The 19,062-nt window shown below is 42.1% G+C and overlaps 1 protein-coding gene and 1 long non-coding RNA gene across 3 annotated transcripts in view; one reads left to right on the top strand and one right to left on the bottom strand.

Moving 5' to 3' along the window:
* Vwa8 (von Willebrand factor A domain containing 8) overlaps positions 1-19,062 on the bottom strand; it is a 324,101-nt gene that overhangs the window by 277,786 nt on the left and 27,253 nt on the right. For both annotated transcript variants that reach the window (NM_001427283.1, XM_087585390.1), the window contains one exon: positions 374-504. In NM_001427283.1, the coding sequence (NP_001414212.1) occupies positions 374-504 (131 nt within the window). The remainder of the gene's footprint in view (positions 1-373; positions 505-19,062) is intronic.
* On the top strand, positions 2,424-13,650 carry LOC120097121 (uncharacterized). The gene is made up of 3 exons (XR_015638997.1): positions 2,424-2,613; positions 10,098-10,195; positions 11,842-13,650. It is a non-coding gene; the product is annotated as an uncharacterized LOC120097121 (long non-coding RNA).

Genomic DNA, 19,062 nt, shown 5'->3' with positions numbered 1-19,062 from the left:
TTTTAAGTTGTGAACCCAAGATAAGGAAAAGTTCACTGAGTGGCGAAGTAAGGGCTGGGGGAGGGGTAGACCAGTTGGCTTTTAAAACCTCAGAGTTGCTGATCCTGTGCACTCACTACTGACTGCCTAGATTTATATTTCCCTTCCTCTAAAGGTATACAGCATTCCAATTACAGCAAAACAAAACGAGCTGCACAGGGGCTTCCCACATGACATCTGCTGAGCCCGTTCTGAACTCGGCACTGCCTGATGACAGCAGTACCCTAATAATATGGCTAATTCTGATATTGTGTAAGTTCTTCACTCTTATTTACTTTATTAATCCTTTATCAAAGTTAAAACCCTAAGGAAGTGACAAGGACTGATTGCTCACCAAGTACTGCATAGCAACCGAGCGTCGCAGAGGCCCGGGAGGCCCTATGAGAAAGACATCTTGCCCCAGCAGGTCCTTCTGCATTATCCATCTCAGGTGCTGGACTACGGACTGAGACGGAGAAGCTGCAACTTGGAGAAAAGGAAAAATGAAATGCAAATGTAACTATTACAACTTTACCATATAACTATATAAATCCACAAATAATATAAACTATACATATAGGGAAAACTATATCCATTTGTATAGGATGGATGGGTAGGTGGGTGGGTGGATGGATAGATAGATAGATAGATAGATAGATAGATAGATAGATAGATAGAGTATAAATAGCTGGCAAAAATTCAGTTTTAAATGAAAATTATTATCAATGCTAAACAGAAAACATACCAACCAGACTTCAAAGGGTCATACATCTTACATTTCGAAGTCCATGAGAACAGTGGGATAATCATCTGTAGTGTCTTTAACAGATTGAAAATGCTTCTTATGGCTGAGTCAGAAACTAGGGTCATTATTTTATCAGAGTTTCAAATCCTAACCATTTTATTCTCAAAGGAGACATAACCAAATGATCCCAGACAACTAATGATATGATTGTTACAGACAGGAGAAGCTGGAGTCTGCTCTAATCTCAAACACCAATGCTTGGAAGACCCCCCTAAGGAATCTATAATTCCAGTCCACTCTTCTACACCATTTGTTATATGAGCATTTCCTAGGAAGATGTAAACAAACATCTACTCACACAGGAAGGACAAGAAGAATAAATCCATCTAAGTCTAGTTTGAACTAAAGAGTGTATTGGGCGTGTTTCCTGGAAGATGGGTGTTAAGTTTCTTATAGGAATGTGATGAGGAAGGGAAAGGAGGGAAGGGAAGGAGAGAGAGAAAAGTCTTAATTGTTCCAAACAATACAGAAGACAGGAAAAGGGACAAAATGTACATAATAGTTGTGTAACAACAAAAACTAAATAAGCTATCAGAAAGCTATGTGGAGGGTCCTTAACATGATAACTTTTGAAATGTTCCTAAATGTGCAATTTTCTGAGTGCCCAAGTCACACCACAGAGGGAAACTCTACACCAGACCTCATGTAACAAATAATTGTCAAAATGCAAAGGCACTAAAATATCTCTTGAAACTATTTAAGCTGTATGTTCATGAGGTACAGAAAATGGAGCTGACCTGGGTCCCACCTGCAAGGTAGCTTACTATAATACAAGTGTTAAGGCCTGAGAAATCACTGCCTGTCTGATATTACTGTGGCCATTTTCTTATACCTGCCACCGGCCATCTTATGCTGTTCCAAGGAAGCTTTCTTATGTGCTGTTACTAGGAACTTTCTCATGTCTGAGTTGACTATATATTCTGTTATGTTCTATGCTTTAGTGGTCTTGGGAAACCCTTGCCTCACATTAGGACCAATAACAGTAAAGTGTAAGTCCCCGAGACCTCCCTGGGTAACTGATATCCTGGTTGGCAAGTAGAGACATGAATGACAGACAAGTTGCCCACCACCGAGGCATAGCCCAGCCAGCATAGCCCAGCCAGCATAGCCCAGCCAGCGAGTTGGCGACTCAGCAGAGAGCACTTCTACCTACTGAGCCATCTCACCAGCCTGCTCCAAGAGCTTTGTGACACCTTCAAGCTCACGATTTTCCTTACCACAGGATTACATCAAATGGTGTTCTGGCTACTAGTCCTGTTTCTATTACATTTTATGACATTAATGATGTTTCATCCTTTATTAGAATTTGTTAATCGCTGTTGTTTCTGTACATTATCTTTTCATAAAATTCCTACTTTCCTAAGTCATATTTTTAGTGCAGCACATTCTTAACAGCACTTCCCCATTTAATTGGTTGGGAAACTGCCTTACCCTGCAGAAAGCAAGCACTGTGCAGTGCTGTTTGATGCCTGTGGTGTATTTCACATTAATGCTTCAGAGCAGCAGTATTTTTAGGACAGCCTCAAGGAAACATGAGTCATACTTAAAAGCATGCCAGAAATAGAAGCAAGATTTAAGGCTGCACATTACGAACATCTGCAAAGTAAACTGCCAAACTGCCACGCACAACATAACATACATGGGAGAAACCCCTAGCTTTGACTCCAGGCACAAGATGCCACTATCTTCCAGTAGGCCACTAAGGGAACCCAGTGTTAAAGCAGTACCACGGGGCTTCATCTGCAGTCCAGGATACCCTCTCCCCGTGAAGAGAAAACATCTGGGTCATGGTAAGTTACATTTCTAACTAAGTCTTAGCCAATATTTTTCTTTTAAAAACTTAACTATTGTGTTGTCATATTTAAGAGCTTTAAATTAATTTTATTAGAGGGCTCTAAATTATAATTTTTCTTCCCAGGTAGATGCTAATTTATCATCTATGTAAAAACTTAAAATTAAAACTAAGCATAGTTCAAATTCTCTCATAAATAAACCCTTAAAAACTCTTGATTGATTGGTTGGTTGGTTTAGCTTTGGCTTTGGTATTCTAAGAAACAATACAATATAGTGAAAGAAAAAGTCCTTGGACCCAAACAGACCTAGTTGTGGGTATTTGTCCTGTCCTTGGATTCCTGGGCCAGGCACTTGAAACATTTGGGGTCTAAGCTTCCTCATTCTCCAAAGAAAGTTAGTACTTGTCAGATATGACCACCATGACCACTACAGCTACAAAAATATCTGGTTCAGCCCAAGTCAGTGATACCCAGTATGCAGAAGTCTGTCCTCACCTGCAACGTCCTCTCCCTGCCTGGACAGCAGGTATACAGTATACACTGCGGACACAAATGGATTGGGCTAAGAGTCCACTCTGTAGTAGTCACAGAAAATGGGGCCCAGAACTTACCACAGCCTAATCCTCAGGGGCCGTGTTAAGTATTTCCCAGTGATATATCATTTTATTCACCATAATCATCCCCGTAAAAATTATGCAGAGGGGTTGAAGAGATAGCTCAGTGGTTCCTGCTACTCTTGCTCTTGCAGAGGACCAGGATTCAATCCTCAGCACCCACATGGTCTCTAATAACCATCTGCAACTATAAGTCTGTGAGCTCTGCTCTTTGATGACCTTCATGGGCTCCGGGCATGCACATACTACATACATGTACATAAAAGCAAGACACTCACATTTTTAGAAAAATAACTCAGAAAGAGCTAACCCAGGCCTACCAGGAGTCGGATCATTCTCCAATATTTGCAGAGATTGTAAGGAATTACAACGAGCCTTCTCACTGCAACTGTCTACTCTACCAAATGTCACCAACTACATGTGTCCGTCTGTCCAGAACAATGTGTTCAAAGCCCAAGTCCTCATTATTTACAACATAGGCTATAGGGCTAAATGACTAAACTATAGTCATGCACACAGCCCTGTTTAGTGAGGATCTATTATATGCTGAGCATGGAGAACACCAAGGTGAGGATAATAAGACCCTTAGAGATGTCAAAGAAAAAAATACTACATAAACCTCAGCCATGAGGGGCACTGAGAGACCACATCCAACACAGCTGCACCTGGACAAAAACTGCAATGCTGACAGAAGTGCTGGGCACAAATGAGGTTTTTCTTTTTTTTTTTTTCCTTTTCTTTTTTTTTTTCGGAGCTGGGGACCGAACCCAGGACCTTGCGCTTGCTAGGCAAGCGCTCTACCACTGAGCTAAATCCCCAACCCCAGATGAGGTTTTTCTTAAAACCAGGGAAAACCCATCAACATAGCTTAAGTAAATCACTGCATATCCATATCTACTAAGTAGAAGCCATACTGTACACTGCTTGTGATGGTAGTGTTGTCCCTAGAATTTGCACAGGAATTGAAAAAGGAAATGTCCCCAGAACTTTGAAAGGCAACAGAGGAAAATGTGAACATCTTCTTGTGTTAACATATGAACCAAAAAAGTAAATTATATTAAAGGTAATGTTTTAAAAACAAGCTTTAGAAATTATTTGATATAAGACCATTTTCATAGGATATTCCTTTATGAATAGGGACACAAAACAATCTGTACAGAATAGCTTTCTTTCCTTTTGTATTTTTTAGCAGGTATACAAAACAATGGCTTCTGTTTATAACACTTTCCTACCTGTGTACCACTGCTCATGCCCCATTGTCTTCCCCATCCTTCCTCCCTCCTCCTGTATATCCTCTTTCTCTACACACGTGGACCCCTTCTGCTCTCTTATATGTGTGTACACAGACATCTATAAGTCTAGAGTCTGCATGTAAGAAAGACAGTGCCGCTGGAATCAATACAGTATGGGACTGGTGCAAAAACAGACTGTGGCCCAGTGCAGCAAAGAAAAGAATACAGAAATAAATGCAAACACATATGATTAACTGTGGAGATAGGGTACCAAGAAGACATGATGGGGGTAAGATAATCTTTTCAAAAAACAAAACTATTTCCATGTGCAAAGGAATGAAACTGGAACTTTATCTTACAGCCTATACAAAAATCAACTCAACACTAAGAAGGGACCTAAAATCATACAACTTTTACAAGAGAACATGGCGGGAATCTCCTGGTCATTGGCCTTGGCAATGACTTTTGGAGTGTCACACTAAAGCTCTGACTTCAAAAGCCAAAATAAGTTAAGAGTACTATATCAAAGTAAATGCTTCTAAGAGGAAAAATTAAACACGACAGAGTGAAATGGCACCCAGAGAGTGGGAGTGTACGAGGTATGTGAGACTATTTATAAACATACATGACTAGGATAGATAGGAATAAGGGGTTACTATCCAGAATGCACAGTAAACAAATACATTGCTACATTTCAATTGTCAAAGCACAAATATCCTGATTCAAACATAAAAATAAAAACAAAAAGAGCTAAGCACCAATAAGCCTACTATCTCATAATCCTAGCTTTATTTCTAAAAGCTTCAAAAGCATGAGACCTTCAAATGCCCATCAACAGGCAAACTTTTGATACATCTATACAACTGAATAATGCCAAACAATAAAAAGGAACAAATAACAGAAACACAGCAGAGTGTCAAAGTAATGATGCCATATTATACAGGGAAGGAAAATACCATACACACACACAGTAAAATAGTCTTGGTTCTTACAGTCCTACAGCACAATTTAGGTTTTGTGTTTCAGTGTTTTGAACTTTCTTGGTCTTCTGTGTTGATCCGTTTTTGTAACGGTAACAAAGTTTTTGTTCTTTTTTTAAAAAACCTCTGTATCACACAGTAACAATAGCTGCACAGGGAGAAAGGTGAGTCATCAAAAGAGCAGCAAGATGACAAGTGACACATATCAGAATACTTTCTTCACAATTTAATATCCAACTTCAATTAACAACCTACCCAGTTAAGGACTTATCTGTAAGGAGTTAACAATTTGCTGGAGATAATCTTTGTCTCAGTGTCATATTCAGGAAAAAACAACCAATAAAAACAAAATAAAGAAAAAGAACTGTCTTTAGTTATAAATGGATCTCAGAAGAACCAACAAACTTCACATCTTGTTAAACAAGACCAAATTCTTTAAACATGACGTGTAAATATTCTTCATTCAAATTACAGAAAATGCAATTAAGATGTATTATATAGCCGTTCTTTAAAAAAGATCTTTATTTTACACATGGAGCTTTTATCTATTGGAAAATTACAAATCTATGAATGAGCATGGTGGTGTATATATATTTGAGTTTATATGGCTTCAATTCTGACCACTCTCTACTGAGTAAGCAATACTGGGTCTCTGGAAGAGCTGCTTCCCTAGCAATCACTAGTTTTGGATAGCCCTTTGTATAACCATGGGACAGCACAGATTACCCCTCGATGGCACCATATCTGTTGGTATTGGTGTTGTTCCCGTCTTGTTTACGCAGCCCTTTCTACATGAGGCTGATACAGACTTCCTGGTATTCTGGCTCTCACTGTCCTGCTTCCTCTTCCTCAATGGTCTCTGAGCCAGAGATGCAGGGGCTGTGGTGAAGCTATTCAGGTTAGACTCCCCTGATCTTCTGATCTCTGCACTGTGTCTAGATGTAGCTGTCTGTAATGGTCTCCACTTGCTCTTTGATAACGGGTGATAGCTATAGTTACTTGTGGTATAAGAATCAAATGTTGAATGCAATTGGGAATTATGCTGGCGTTATCTTAATTTTTTCAAAACCTATTTTTAATGATGATTCTTAAATGCTTTAACCTTCCTTCTAGCCCACCACCCACCACAGGTAGTGGAAAAGAAAGAATACGGGGGAAGTGGACCTGTTTAGAAATGGTTCTTTGGAGCAAATCCTATCTGTATTGTCAGGAAATCTGTAGTTCAGTTCACAGGTCAGCTCAGTCCACTCGCAAACACTTCACGGATATATCAGCAGTCCAGTTCAGTAGTGTTGGAATAGCAGCAGCAGTGGCATGATCTAGCAGGAACAGCCAGTTCTCAGCCAAATTGGCACAAGTCAGCAGGAGGGACCAGGGCCAATAAGAACACCAGGAAAAGTTCTTGGCTGTGCCTCTCTCAGCGAAGGGAAGACCAGCGAACATGCGAGACCTTCCGCATTGCACAGCTAGCTCTACCAGCAAGCCAAGCTCAGCCTCAGACGCTGTCCATCAAGTCCTATTTACACTCCCTCCAAACACCACATGACCTCCATGGGTCTTGCCTCACCACGTGTCTTGCCTCAGCACTTAAGTCTGTCTTAGCTGACATCACTCTGCCAATTGGCCCAAGTCCTCGGAAGCAGCAAAAGGCTGCCAGCACACCACCAGAAGTTTTCTGGTGCATTTGTCTCTATGGAGTCTCAACAACATGAACTCAATATACAATATAAAGCAGACCAATAAATGTGTATTAGCAAAGAATCCTTCATCACGTGTCCATTCACATGCTTGCTTCAGCAGAACATCCTTTCACCCCTGGCTGTCTGAGCAAAATGTTTCTTCACGAGGAAACGTTCCTTCATGTGTTTGCCCCAGTAAAACACCATCCAACACAACTGACTTTCCAAAGATCCCTTAAGTTTCGACTTCATGCTGGTCTAGTAAAACAGCCATAGTAAATTCTTTTATAAAGTCCATGACCGTTCTAGCTCTAGAAAGTTGGCTAGGTTTCTAGTACGAAGCCTGATTTTCCTCTGGTTGAGTGGGCCCAAAGCTGTTGGTTACCACTAACATATGACTGTCACTTAATGTCAGCTGTATGATTATCTTGCTATGATGGTCATTGTTGTAGTTCATGGATATTACAGCTAGGTAGCCTATTAATCCCCTCCCTCCCTTGGCAGCTTGTATGGTATTTTCTGATACCGTGGAAGGGAGACTATGGGAAGAAAGCTTTCAGATCAGATCCAGCTAGAATCATCTGCGTCCTGTTTCCTAAGTGTCTGTTGCTGAAGACACGGTTTACTCCAAGCTTTGGCCCTTACAATCTTTCTGCCCTTCTTCTAAGATGACGCCTGAGCCTTGGGGTGCAGTGCTGTAGACACCCCATTTGTGGCTGAGTATCCCACTGATGCCTGTGATGGTTTGCTGAATTTCTGCATTAACCACCATCCACCACAAAATAATTCCCGATGAGGTCTAAGGGCTGTGCTAATCTATCTACCCCTTTTAACTTTTTATTTTGATGAAAGATCAAGATAGGTTGTCTGGGCTGTTTTTAAAGTTGCTCTATTGGTCCAGGCAGGACTTGAACTTGGAACCCTCATGCCTCATCCCTTGACTGGCTAAGATTACAGGCCCACATCACAAAGCCTAGCTTAAACACAAACTCTTCATCCTACCTCCGCCTCCCAAATGGCTGTTATGGCAGGCATGCTCCTGTCACAGCACACTCACCGGAGCGTTTGTCAGTGTGAATGGTAAGAACAGATACTACTCTGATCTGGAAGTGCAGGTCATCTCACTCCCCTGCAGTCACAGGAACTAATACTTCGGCCAGCAATAGATCAGAGTGCCATTTCCTGGACTCTCTGAACCTGACAGGAGTGTTTTCAACTCTAGGCAAGGTGATGTATGAAAACTGGCACCTTACAAGGAAATTTGCAGCTTGCTGGCTGTCACACAGAGTTAGAACACTGTTCACACATCTACTGGCCATTTATTTCTCTTCTGTGTGGTGCCTACTGAAATCCTTGGCTTACTTTCTCCCAGCCACATGATTCTTCTCACCAACTTGTAAGAATATCTGTGTACTAAATATGTGAACATCATAAGTGTTGATTTTTACAATGCTGTTTATTAATTAAAGACTTACTATTTGAGTTCATTTTCTCATTTAATTATGGTCATTAACCACAGCCAAATTGCCACGCAGATCCAGAGAAACCAATTTAACTTATTACAAACCTCAACAGTATGTGTCAAGGCAGAGGGTACTGCAGACATGTTGATCAAAGACAATCAAATATCGGAAGAACAAGTTCAGATGTTTGAAATCATGCTGACTATAGCTGGTGACAACAGAGTAAGTCTTAGTTGGGGTGTCTACTGCTATGATGAAATACAATGACCAAAGGTTGAAATGGTGTGCTAGTCAACACTCCATCTGGGGAAGAAAGGGTTTATTTAGCTTGCTGTGAGAAACCAAAGCAGGAATTCCAACTGTGTGGGGAGCTGGGGGCAGAAGCTAATGCAAGGAGAACTGCTGATCTGGAAGTGCTGCTCACTGCCTTGCTCCCCATGACTTGTCAGCCTGCTTTCTTATAGCACCCAGGACCACCAGCCCGGAGGTGGCACCATGCTCGATGTGCTAGGAATGCCCACATCAATCTCTAATGAAGAAAACGCCCCATGGTCCCATCTTATGAGGGCAATTTCTCAATTCGCAATTGAAGTTCTCTCCTCTCAAACTATTCCAGCTTGTTTCAAGTTGACATAAAACTAGCCAGCACAGTACCTGTTGGTATTTAGTCTAGGCTCCACCCCACAGTTACACATGACTCACTGTAAATGGGGCTGCTTGTCCCCTCCTCTCTCTCTTGCTCTCTTGCTTTGTCCTCTCCCTCCTGCTCCCCATCTCTTCTCATTCTCCTCCCCTCTCTCCACATGCTCATGGCGGCCTCTACTCCTCTACTCTCTGCCTTTCTCTGTCTCTATTCCCTCAACTCCCCTCCCCATGACCTGAATAAACTCTATTCTATACTATACCATCCTGTGACTGGTCCCTCGGGGGAAGGGATGCCTCGGCATGAGCCTGTGGAAGCTCCCACTTCCGCCACACCTGACTGCACATCCATCAAACATATTTCTTCTCTCCACATATTTTTTATCAAACGCAACAGAATCATATATTTGAAAATGGCTATGATAGTAGATTCGAAATATTTTCACTAAAAAATTTATATGAGGAAATAGACATATAGTAAGTTTAACTGTTCTCCAATAAATTCAAAAATAAAAATATATGTTAAATAGCATACCATTTCAATTTATCAATTAAAAATGAATTAATACAATTTTAATTATATATCTGAGATAAAAAGACTGAGAAAGCAACAAAATCAATTAAGTGAAAATTAAAGTGATAAAATATATTAAATGTAATGTCTTATAATATGTTTCAAAACAAGATTGAAGAAAAATTAGGCACTAGACAAAGACTGCTCATGCTGAGTCCGAGAAGAGCCTTAATGTAAAGTCAAAGGTTGTAGAGGTTGACTTAAGTCTTCCTTTTGAGCATACATTCTCAAAAGTACATCTAGCTGTAGCAGCTGAAGAGACGGCTCAGCCATTAAAAGACTGCATCTCTCTTCCAGAAGAGCCTTCGTTCAATCCCCAGGACTCATGTCAGGGATCTCACAACAGTTGCCTGTAACTCCACCTCCAAGAGACTGGCTGACTCTGGCCTCTGCAGGTACCTACACATATGTGGCACATATATGCATATACACATAATCAAAAATAAAATACTTTTTAAAGAAATACATATAACTGGGTCTGATGCTACATACACTCAATCCAATCACTTAGGAGGAAGTAGGATCTGAGTTCAAGGGCAGCCTGATCTATGTATGTAGGATCTGAGTTCAAGGGCAGCCTGATCTATGTATGTAGGATCTGAGTTCAAGGGCAGCCTGATCTATGTATGTAGGATCTGAGTTCGAGGGCAGCCTGATCTATGTATGTAGGATCTGAGTTCGAGGGCAGCCTGATCTATGTATGTAGGATCTGAGTTCGAGGGCAGCCTGATCTATGTATGTAGGATCTGAGTTCGAGGGCAGCCTGATGTATGTATGTAGGATCTGAGTTCGAGGGCAGCCTGATCTATGTATGTAGCAAACAAGTCTCAGGCCATCTATGGCTACAGAGCAAGACTCTGTCTCAAAATAAAATAATCTTAAAAAAAAAATCAGAAGTAATATGAGAAGTAACTCTCATGCAAAAAGAAGCAATTACACAATATTAAAGTAAAACATCTGCCCTCAGCCCTGGTCACAGAAGTTTCTACTTATGACAAATGCAATTACTAGAGAGACGTGTATGGTCAAGGTGCTCACCCCTAATGGGACACCCATAATCAACCCTTTCCAAGGCTCAAGGAACATCATGGAGGAGGAGGTGAAAAGAATGTAAGAGCAACAAAGGGAACAGGGTCATGAATGCTGTCTCCTCACATGAATGACATGGTCACTGCATTCATGAACTCACAATAGCCATGGCTGTCGTCCAAGGCACTGCTTGGCAAGCCTGGACTTGTCAACAGTCAGTCATGAATGGGGGAGTCTCATGGGACCTAGTCCCTTCCTAGAAAGCTCATGGCAGCTAAGGCTGGTGGGAGGCAGAGTCCTTGTATTCAGTGGTACAGCTACTGGTGACTTGCCCATTCTCTAGCTCATAGCTCTACATCCTTGTCAACAAGGATAGCCCAGGGGGTTGGGGATTTAGCTCAGTGGTAGAGCGCTTGCCTAGCAAGCGCAAGGCCCTGGGTTCAGTCCCCAGCTCCGGAAAAAAAAAAAAAAGACCCCACAGTGGGAGGGGGCTTGTTGGAAAGAGGGAGGGCTTGGGAGGGGATATGAAAGATTGGGATGATGTGCATTCAGAATGTATTATATACATGTATGACGCTGTAAAGAGCATGTTTACCATAACTAAACAAGGAAGACCATAAGCACTGGAGGCCTTGCTTCCTTTACATTTCCTCAAGCTCCCTCTATGAAAAGCTTAGGGAGTGCTTCCGCAGGGTCCTGTGTGTAACCTCTGCACTAATTTAGTAAAAGTGGTAAATCGCTGTGGTGACTGTTCTGTGGTATTTACATTGACACAAAAATCACATTGTCTCTCCAAGTTATGCTGTCATTTATGACACTGATGAATTTCTCAAACCTTTGAATTATTTATAAGCTAAATAAAGAGTGAAAACACTCTTCAATCTCATAATCTATTTTGAGAGCATAATGTTGTATATAATTCTTACAGACAGTATTTGTGGGGCCTAATTTCTTCGATAAAACTTTGGTGTGTCCACTGACCTTAAATGACATCAACTATCATTATCTGCAGATGACAACATGATTATGCAAGGAATCAGGATGTACCTCTAAGGAGGGCTAAAGTTATCTCTGGAAGACCTGTTACCTGGAGAACAGCACCTCAAAGGCTCTGGAAGAAATACTTTCTTTGAAATAAAACATTTTAACTTCAAACACAAAATATGAAAGAATGTCTTCAAAAAAAACTGCCAACTTCATCTAAGCTTTGAGATTCAGTTTTCACACAAGACAGCAAAGGGCTTCAATTACACACTCCAAGGCTTGCAGGGGAGAGGCTGGGACCAAGATGCTGTTTGGAAGTTATAATGGCAGAGGCAGGAGCTGACAAGGCTGGATCACTTAACACTGACAAGCAACACCACTCCTGTGTGTGATGGGCCAAGCCGCAGGCTAGCTGCTGAACCAGAAAGGTGTCCTGTGGAGTTGACACTGTGACAACAGAGAAGCTCAGATGAGATGTCCACAGGTGACTGCAGGATGTGACATTCTTGATCTCAGGTGGATCTGAAATGAGCAAGTGCACTGTGCAAAGACAAGGCTGCTTCCTTGTAGTGTGCATGGAATCCAGGCTTCTGTTGAATACTTGTGGTCTGTGCCTCCTGCAGCTCAGGGCTTCTGCCACTGCAACACACTGCTTCTGCTTCTTCCTACTGTGTGCTTATGCTAAGAATATGTTTTTTGTCTTTTTGATAGCTAATAGTTAAAATGGAGCAGAGAATATTGGCCCTTTGTTGTAGAAAGGTGCTTTGCCAATAGTTCGTCTCTCAGCGCTCTAAAACTCTGGTGAGGACAGAAATATACAGCACTGCCACGCCACAATGGCAGAAATGAATTTTCCAATGTATCCTGCTTCCTTCAATTACAGGATTAATTCCAAGGAAAAACAAATGTACCTTCAAAGTATCAGTCTGAGAGGGTAAAAAGGGAAATCAATTGAAGTCAGAAAGTCTGGGCTCTGCAGCTTATTGATAAATCCTCAGACCTCTTCCCTGTGCTTGACTTTCCCAACTATTAAGAACAGCTTCAGAGAGACTAACTATTGGTAAAGCATCTTTCTACCTTTCTACAACAATTGGCCAACATTCTATGCTCCATTTTAAATATTAGCTATGGAAAAAACAAAAAAAATTCTTAGAATAAGCTGAAGTGATGCATAAATATAGCAAGAAAAAAAGGAATGAAACTTTATTTAAAAAAAAAACACCACCATTTATCACTGAGAGAGAAAAAGAGAGACAGAGGGAGAGGAAGAGGGAGAGGGAGAGGAAGAGGGACAGGGACAGGGACAGGGAGAAGGACAGGGACAGGGACAGGGAGATGGAGAGGGACAGAGAGAGGGACAGGGACAGGGAGAGTGAGTGTATGCAGTGTCTGTCTGTGCATGTATGTGCATGTGTCCCCGTGTATGTGTGGAGGCTGGAGGTTGATGCTGGGTGTCTTGCATTTTGAAGCAGGGTCTCTGGGAAGCTGTACCTCAGCACCTGGCTGTCCTGGCTTGCCCAGGAGCTCAGGAGCCGCCCTGTGTCCACCAGCCCCACTGCACAGTACTGAAGCAATGGACCACACCTGGCTTTGGTGCTGTCACTGGGAAAGAACTCAGGTTCCCATGCCTGTGTTGCAGGCACCTGACTAAATAAACTGTCCTCTAAGAATATATTTTTGAAACTCCAAAAGGAAAAAAAAAATGCTTCAAAATTCCCTCAGAACCTACAGACATAATGTCTTGCCAATTACAGAGCATCGAAAGTAAAGACCTGTAATTTTCCCATTTTGAAACAAACACAGTATCTGAATACAATAAACAAGTGTACAAAATCATACGCTGTCTCTGCCGGACTGTCACTTAGCTGTTGCATTTGCCTATACAGACACTTCTTGAGATCTGGTTGACCTAGCCACACCTCCATTTCCAAGTCCAACGTCTAATCATCTTTATGTAACAAATGGACACAGTTAAGTAGTAGAGACAAGTAACAATTTAACACTGGGTAAAACATATGCTACCTCCTCCTTGATATGCAAAAGGTGACAGGTGAGGGCACTGTGCCTGAGTAATGTCAGTGTCAGACAGAAAGCAGACACAGCAAATGCAAACAGTGATGTGAAGGCTACCCAGACACTCCCACTATAAACCTTCAGGTACATTTCAAAGAGTAAGCTTCAAAGGACACAAGCAAGCTTTGGAGCTGACGCCATGAGGGTTCTGTGGAGCAGTGAGATCTGTGTGAGCATTACAGTGGTGCTCTGCTGTTGCGTGGACTTGTCAGGGGTGGAGCGTGGCCTGTCTAGCAACACTCAGACTTCAGAGCGGAACTGCAATCGCCCCTGCCCAGATTTCCGTTTTAAAGAAAAACTGAAGGCACGAGTATTTTTAGCATGTGTCTTAACAAAATAATAACCTTACTAATCCCACACTGCTGCTCTCCAGGCAGGAAATGTCAGCGTACAAGAATCAGACTCCAGGGGACAGTTTGTCAGTAGATTCAGGATTTTCAACTGACTTAGGAAGGGCCACACGGGGCGGGTAAGAAGAATGTGAACATTGAGCCCTCCAACTGCACAGGGACCTGTTCCTGCCCATGGACTCCGTCTCCATACAGTCGAGGGGACTCGGGATTTGAATGCCCTAGAGAAATTCACACAGTAAATATAGCACGGCCAAATTTTTAAGCACAATCTTCATCCTCAGCAACGATTTATTTCCCTGAGACTTGAACTAAATAATTTTCCTATTTTCTATTAAGAAGGAATATTATTCTTCAGTATCAAATTTATTGTGAAAAATGAGCTACATTCATAATCAAAAAAAGACCCAGAAATCAAAGGTCATTATCTTTTTTCCCCCCACTTAATCTTGTACTCAAGGCATGAAAGGTATTACAGGTCTATTTTCTTAATTTTTCTGCAGACATGTATAACAATTTGTTGAAGAATTATGTCACTAGTTTTACCTCTAGAAAAGAAAAGCTGTCTGTTACAATAATGCACTAGACACAGGCATTTACTAATGAACATTAAAAATAAATGTTCCTGACACCCACTGATAGGATGAAAAGATGCAAGAGAATTTCACATCAACCTAACAACCAGAACAAAACAGTTCATCTAAAAAAAAAAAAAAAAAAAAAAAAAAGACAGTTTTTATCACACAGTTAAGACTATGAAGACACGAAGAGACGGCCCAGTGGTTAGAGTACTGGCTGCTCTTCCACAGGACACAGGTTCAGTTCCCAGCACTCACAAAAACAGCTCACAACTGCCTCTAAGTCTAGACCAAGGGGAGCTGATGCCCTCTCTAGCCTCTGAAAACACCCATAGTGTTTCTATATAGCATATGCACACAGAAACAAATCTTTAAAAAAGAAAGTGAGAGAAAGAGAAGGGGAGAGATAGTAAGTCAGTGAGATAAATTTAAATCCTGGGAAAAAAAAGAATGAGTCCTCTCACGGGCAGGAGAGACCCGAAGCTAACTCTCGCCCTGGTGGGAGGATAGGAAACACCTGCAGCGGCCCACTGGCCCTCCCGCCAGACACACAAGTGCAAGCCCACAGGGATGCACACAGGTCCAGAGGCTGGGCACTAGCTGAGGGGTGCCCTTCTAGAAGCATGCAAGACCTTTCCTTACTGCAAATCAACAGCCCACTGATAGCAAAGATGGACAGAAGACCTGACAGAAATTCTCCTCAGGCACTCAGGTTTCTAAACAGTGCACAGTAGCAGTTCCTTAAATGGAAGTTTATCTGAAAGACCTACACCATTTATAATTCTTCAAACAAGCTGTGACAAAACCAAAATCTAGGGCAAATGTGTATCATACTTATTTCTTTATCAATAACAGACTGTAAGCCCCTTAGAGACATGCTTGGCTTTCACTGAAATGGCCTCTAGAGGCAGAGTAACAGGATCAAGTGAGAGCAGCTACAGTGTACAGAATACAGAACTGAAGGGCAAACACAATTCCTCAGCAATACCATACTGAGGCAGCTATAAAGCAGAGAGAAGTTGTCTTTGCTGTGCCAGGGTTTGTGGAGCTGGAATAAGAAAAGAAACTGAGGTAAAAGTAAAGAAGAAACAGCAATTCTTAGGAGAATGAAATAATGACTGTGTAGGGCAAAGCTGTTTCTGGAGACTGGAGAGATGGCTCTGTGGTTAAGAGCACCACATGCTCCTCCAGAGGACCCTGGTTTGATCGCCAGCACCACATGGTGGCTCCCAATCAGCTGCAGCTGTGGCAAAGCCAGGGGCTCCAAAGCCCTTCTTTGGCGTTTGCAGGCACCAGGTACATGAGTGGTGCACAGACATACATACAGACAAAACACCCATACACGTGAAGTACATTTAATTTTTAATTAATCTAATTAATTTTTGAAGCTGTTTCTGGGCTCAGAATATAAAGACACTTGTCACAACCCTGACATTCAGAGCCCAATCCTCAGGACCCACACAATAGGAGAAAACCAACTCCCTCAAATTTTTCTGTTACCTCTAAAGATGCTCTGTGGTGGGGCTGGGGATTTAGCTCAGTGGTAGAGCGCTTACCTAGGAAGCGCAAGGCCCTGGGTTCGGTCCCCAGCTCCAAAAAAGAGAACCAAAAAAAAAAAAAAAAAAAAAAAAGATGCTCTGTGGCATGTATCTCTCTCTCTCTCTCTCTCTCTCTCTCTCTCTCTCACACACACACACACACAACACACACACATACACACACAACACACACAGAGACACACAGACACACACACACACAACACAACACACAGACACACACACAACACACAGACACACACACACATACACACACACACACACACACACACACACACACACCCCACAAAATGTAACAAATATCTTAAAATCCCAATCTTTAAAACAATGACCGATAACGGAAGTAGAAAGCTGCAATATTGGGAATAGGAGCAGACTATTGCTATAGTGTCTAAAGCTACACAAAGAATAATGAAGCTTGTCTCCTGAAAGGCTCTGGGCCAGCTGGGTAATGGGACACCTGCAGGCTCGGATGCCAGGACACTGAGGTGGAGGAGCGAAGCCTGAGCAACATAACAAAACAGGAAGAGAAGACAAACAAATTTCCAAACTGAGATGAAATAAAACAGAGCTATAAACTTCATAGAAAAGGGCACAAATATCATCACAAAGCAAAAGTCAAAATAAACAGCAAACAATGAGTCTAATATAATAAATGTTACCAACCAAGGTAATGATGACTAGGCAAAGGAAAGCGCTCTCTCTCTTGCTCTCTCTCTCTTGCTCTCTCTCTCTCTCTCTCTCTCTCTCACACACACACACACACACACACACACACACACACACACACATCATTCATGAGATCTGTAGTCATAATATATGAGGACGGCATGGAAACTAATTTTAAAAGGTAAACAACTCAATATCCTCTAATGGGAAAATGGTTTTAGCAAGCATTTCATAAGTGGAGATATGAAAATGGCCAATAAGTAATAGAAAAATACCATGTACCTCATTACTCCTCAGGGAAAAGCAAACAAACCAGGAGAGAGAGCTCAATCCTAGTAACCTCCTATTACTAGAAAAACAGAGACAGAACCTGTGAAAATTCATCTCTCCGTGTAAAAAACAAATGAGAACACTAGTTAAAATTATCCAAATAAATTCTTCCAAAACTCTAGAATTAACAAAAGGCTTTCAATCATCTGATAGACATTAATCCAAGGGAAACAGAGCAGCCTTGGGGAAAACGAGTTTGGTGGTGTTTTCAATCTGCCCTTATTCCAGTCCAGCCACTTGCCCAGACTCTATGGGTGTCTAAAAACCAGCCACTTACCATCACATCACAGCAAACACCAGCACCCAGCCGCCACTAAAGGAACCAAAACAGGCTGGAATGTTCCCAGAAGCCCATTCCCTGAGAATTATCCCTCGGGCTGGGCTGGCCATGCCCTCCAATGTTCATTCTCAGAATTCGTCCTTATTTAATCTACTCAAAGCCCATTGTGTAGAAACAATACTGTGCTCACCATCCTCTCCCCAAAAAAATCAGCTACAATTATCTAGCATTGGCTGCCTGAAGCAGAGAAATCAATTAGAGTTTAAAAATGTTAAAAACTAAGAAATACATGCTCACCCAAGGCTCCAATGTATACTTAGGAACCTACAAGTCCAAGCATATACCCAGGCAAATACTAGGAAGACTTGATTTCTGACGCTTAGCTGACCCTGAGGGTCTGCATAAGCAGCAGGTACAGACACATTTACAATGAGGGTGAGGAATTTTTAGGGTGGGTTCACACTCCAGTGCTCAGCAAAGGTGTGGAGATCATGTCCTGACTGTCCTAAGTCATTCCTTATCTTATGAAATTGCAGTTGTAAGCTGTGACTTGCCTTGAGTAACTCCATTTTCAAACCGTAGTGTCCTGGTTTGTCTTCTGTTGCTGTGATAAACCGGCCTAGAGGGGACAGGGTCTACTTCAGCCCACACTTTGATGTCAGACTCCATCACTAAGGAAAGTCAAGGCAGGAACTTAAGCAGAAGCCATGACGGAATGCTGCTTACTGACTTGTTCTCTGTGGACTGCAGTCTGCTTTCTTATGTAACACAGGGCCACCTGCCCATCATCCACAGTGAGCTGGACCCTCCTACATCAGTCATTAACTAAGAAACAAAAAATTAAACCTCCACAGACACGCCCGCAAGTCTGTGGAGGCACTTCCTTAACTGAGGTTACCTCCTCCCAGGGGATTCTAGTTTGTGTCAAGTTGACAAAAACTAATCAGCACAAGCAGTTGGCTAGATTTTGAAAGCAAATGTTGAGGCAGAGTGACTCAGCACCTTGTTTGTGTGAGTAAACAACCACCATCTGTCTGGCTCTGCCATGGCACAGACTGATGGCGAACATTCACACAAGTCAAATATGGCCTTCTCAAGTTAAATGAGGAATTCACAGACATAGCCAAATAATATCTGAAAACACCAACACATGTGCTTATCAACCACAACAGGTGTAACTCCCACTCCTGGTACTGAAACGTCCTGTCCCACCTGCCTCCCAAAAACTGATATCACACAGCAGCACACAGCAGCACACAGAGCATCCCTGGGTGTTCTCACAAGGCTCACCCAGAAAGGCCACAGCAAAGGACCTTCACCTCTGACCCCAGGCACCAAGAGTTTTTCCCCATGGCACATAGGCCACTTTGGCAACTCTGCTCTGAACAGGTTTGTGCCTGCAATGTGTAAAAT

The sequence above is a fragment of the Rattus norvegicus genome, chromosome 15 (genome assembly GCF_021556685.1).
Source record: "Rattus norvegicus strain SHRSP/BbbUtx chromosome 15, alternate assembly SHRSP_T2T, whole genome shotgun sequence".
Classification (NCBI taxonomy): domain Eukaryota; kingdom Metazoa; phylum Chordata; class Mammalia; order Rodentia; family Muridae; genus Rattus; species Rattus norvegicus.
Note: the sequence above shows the minus strand (reverse complement) of the source record. Positions and strands in the feature narration are given on the sequence as shown.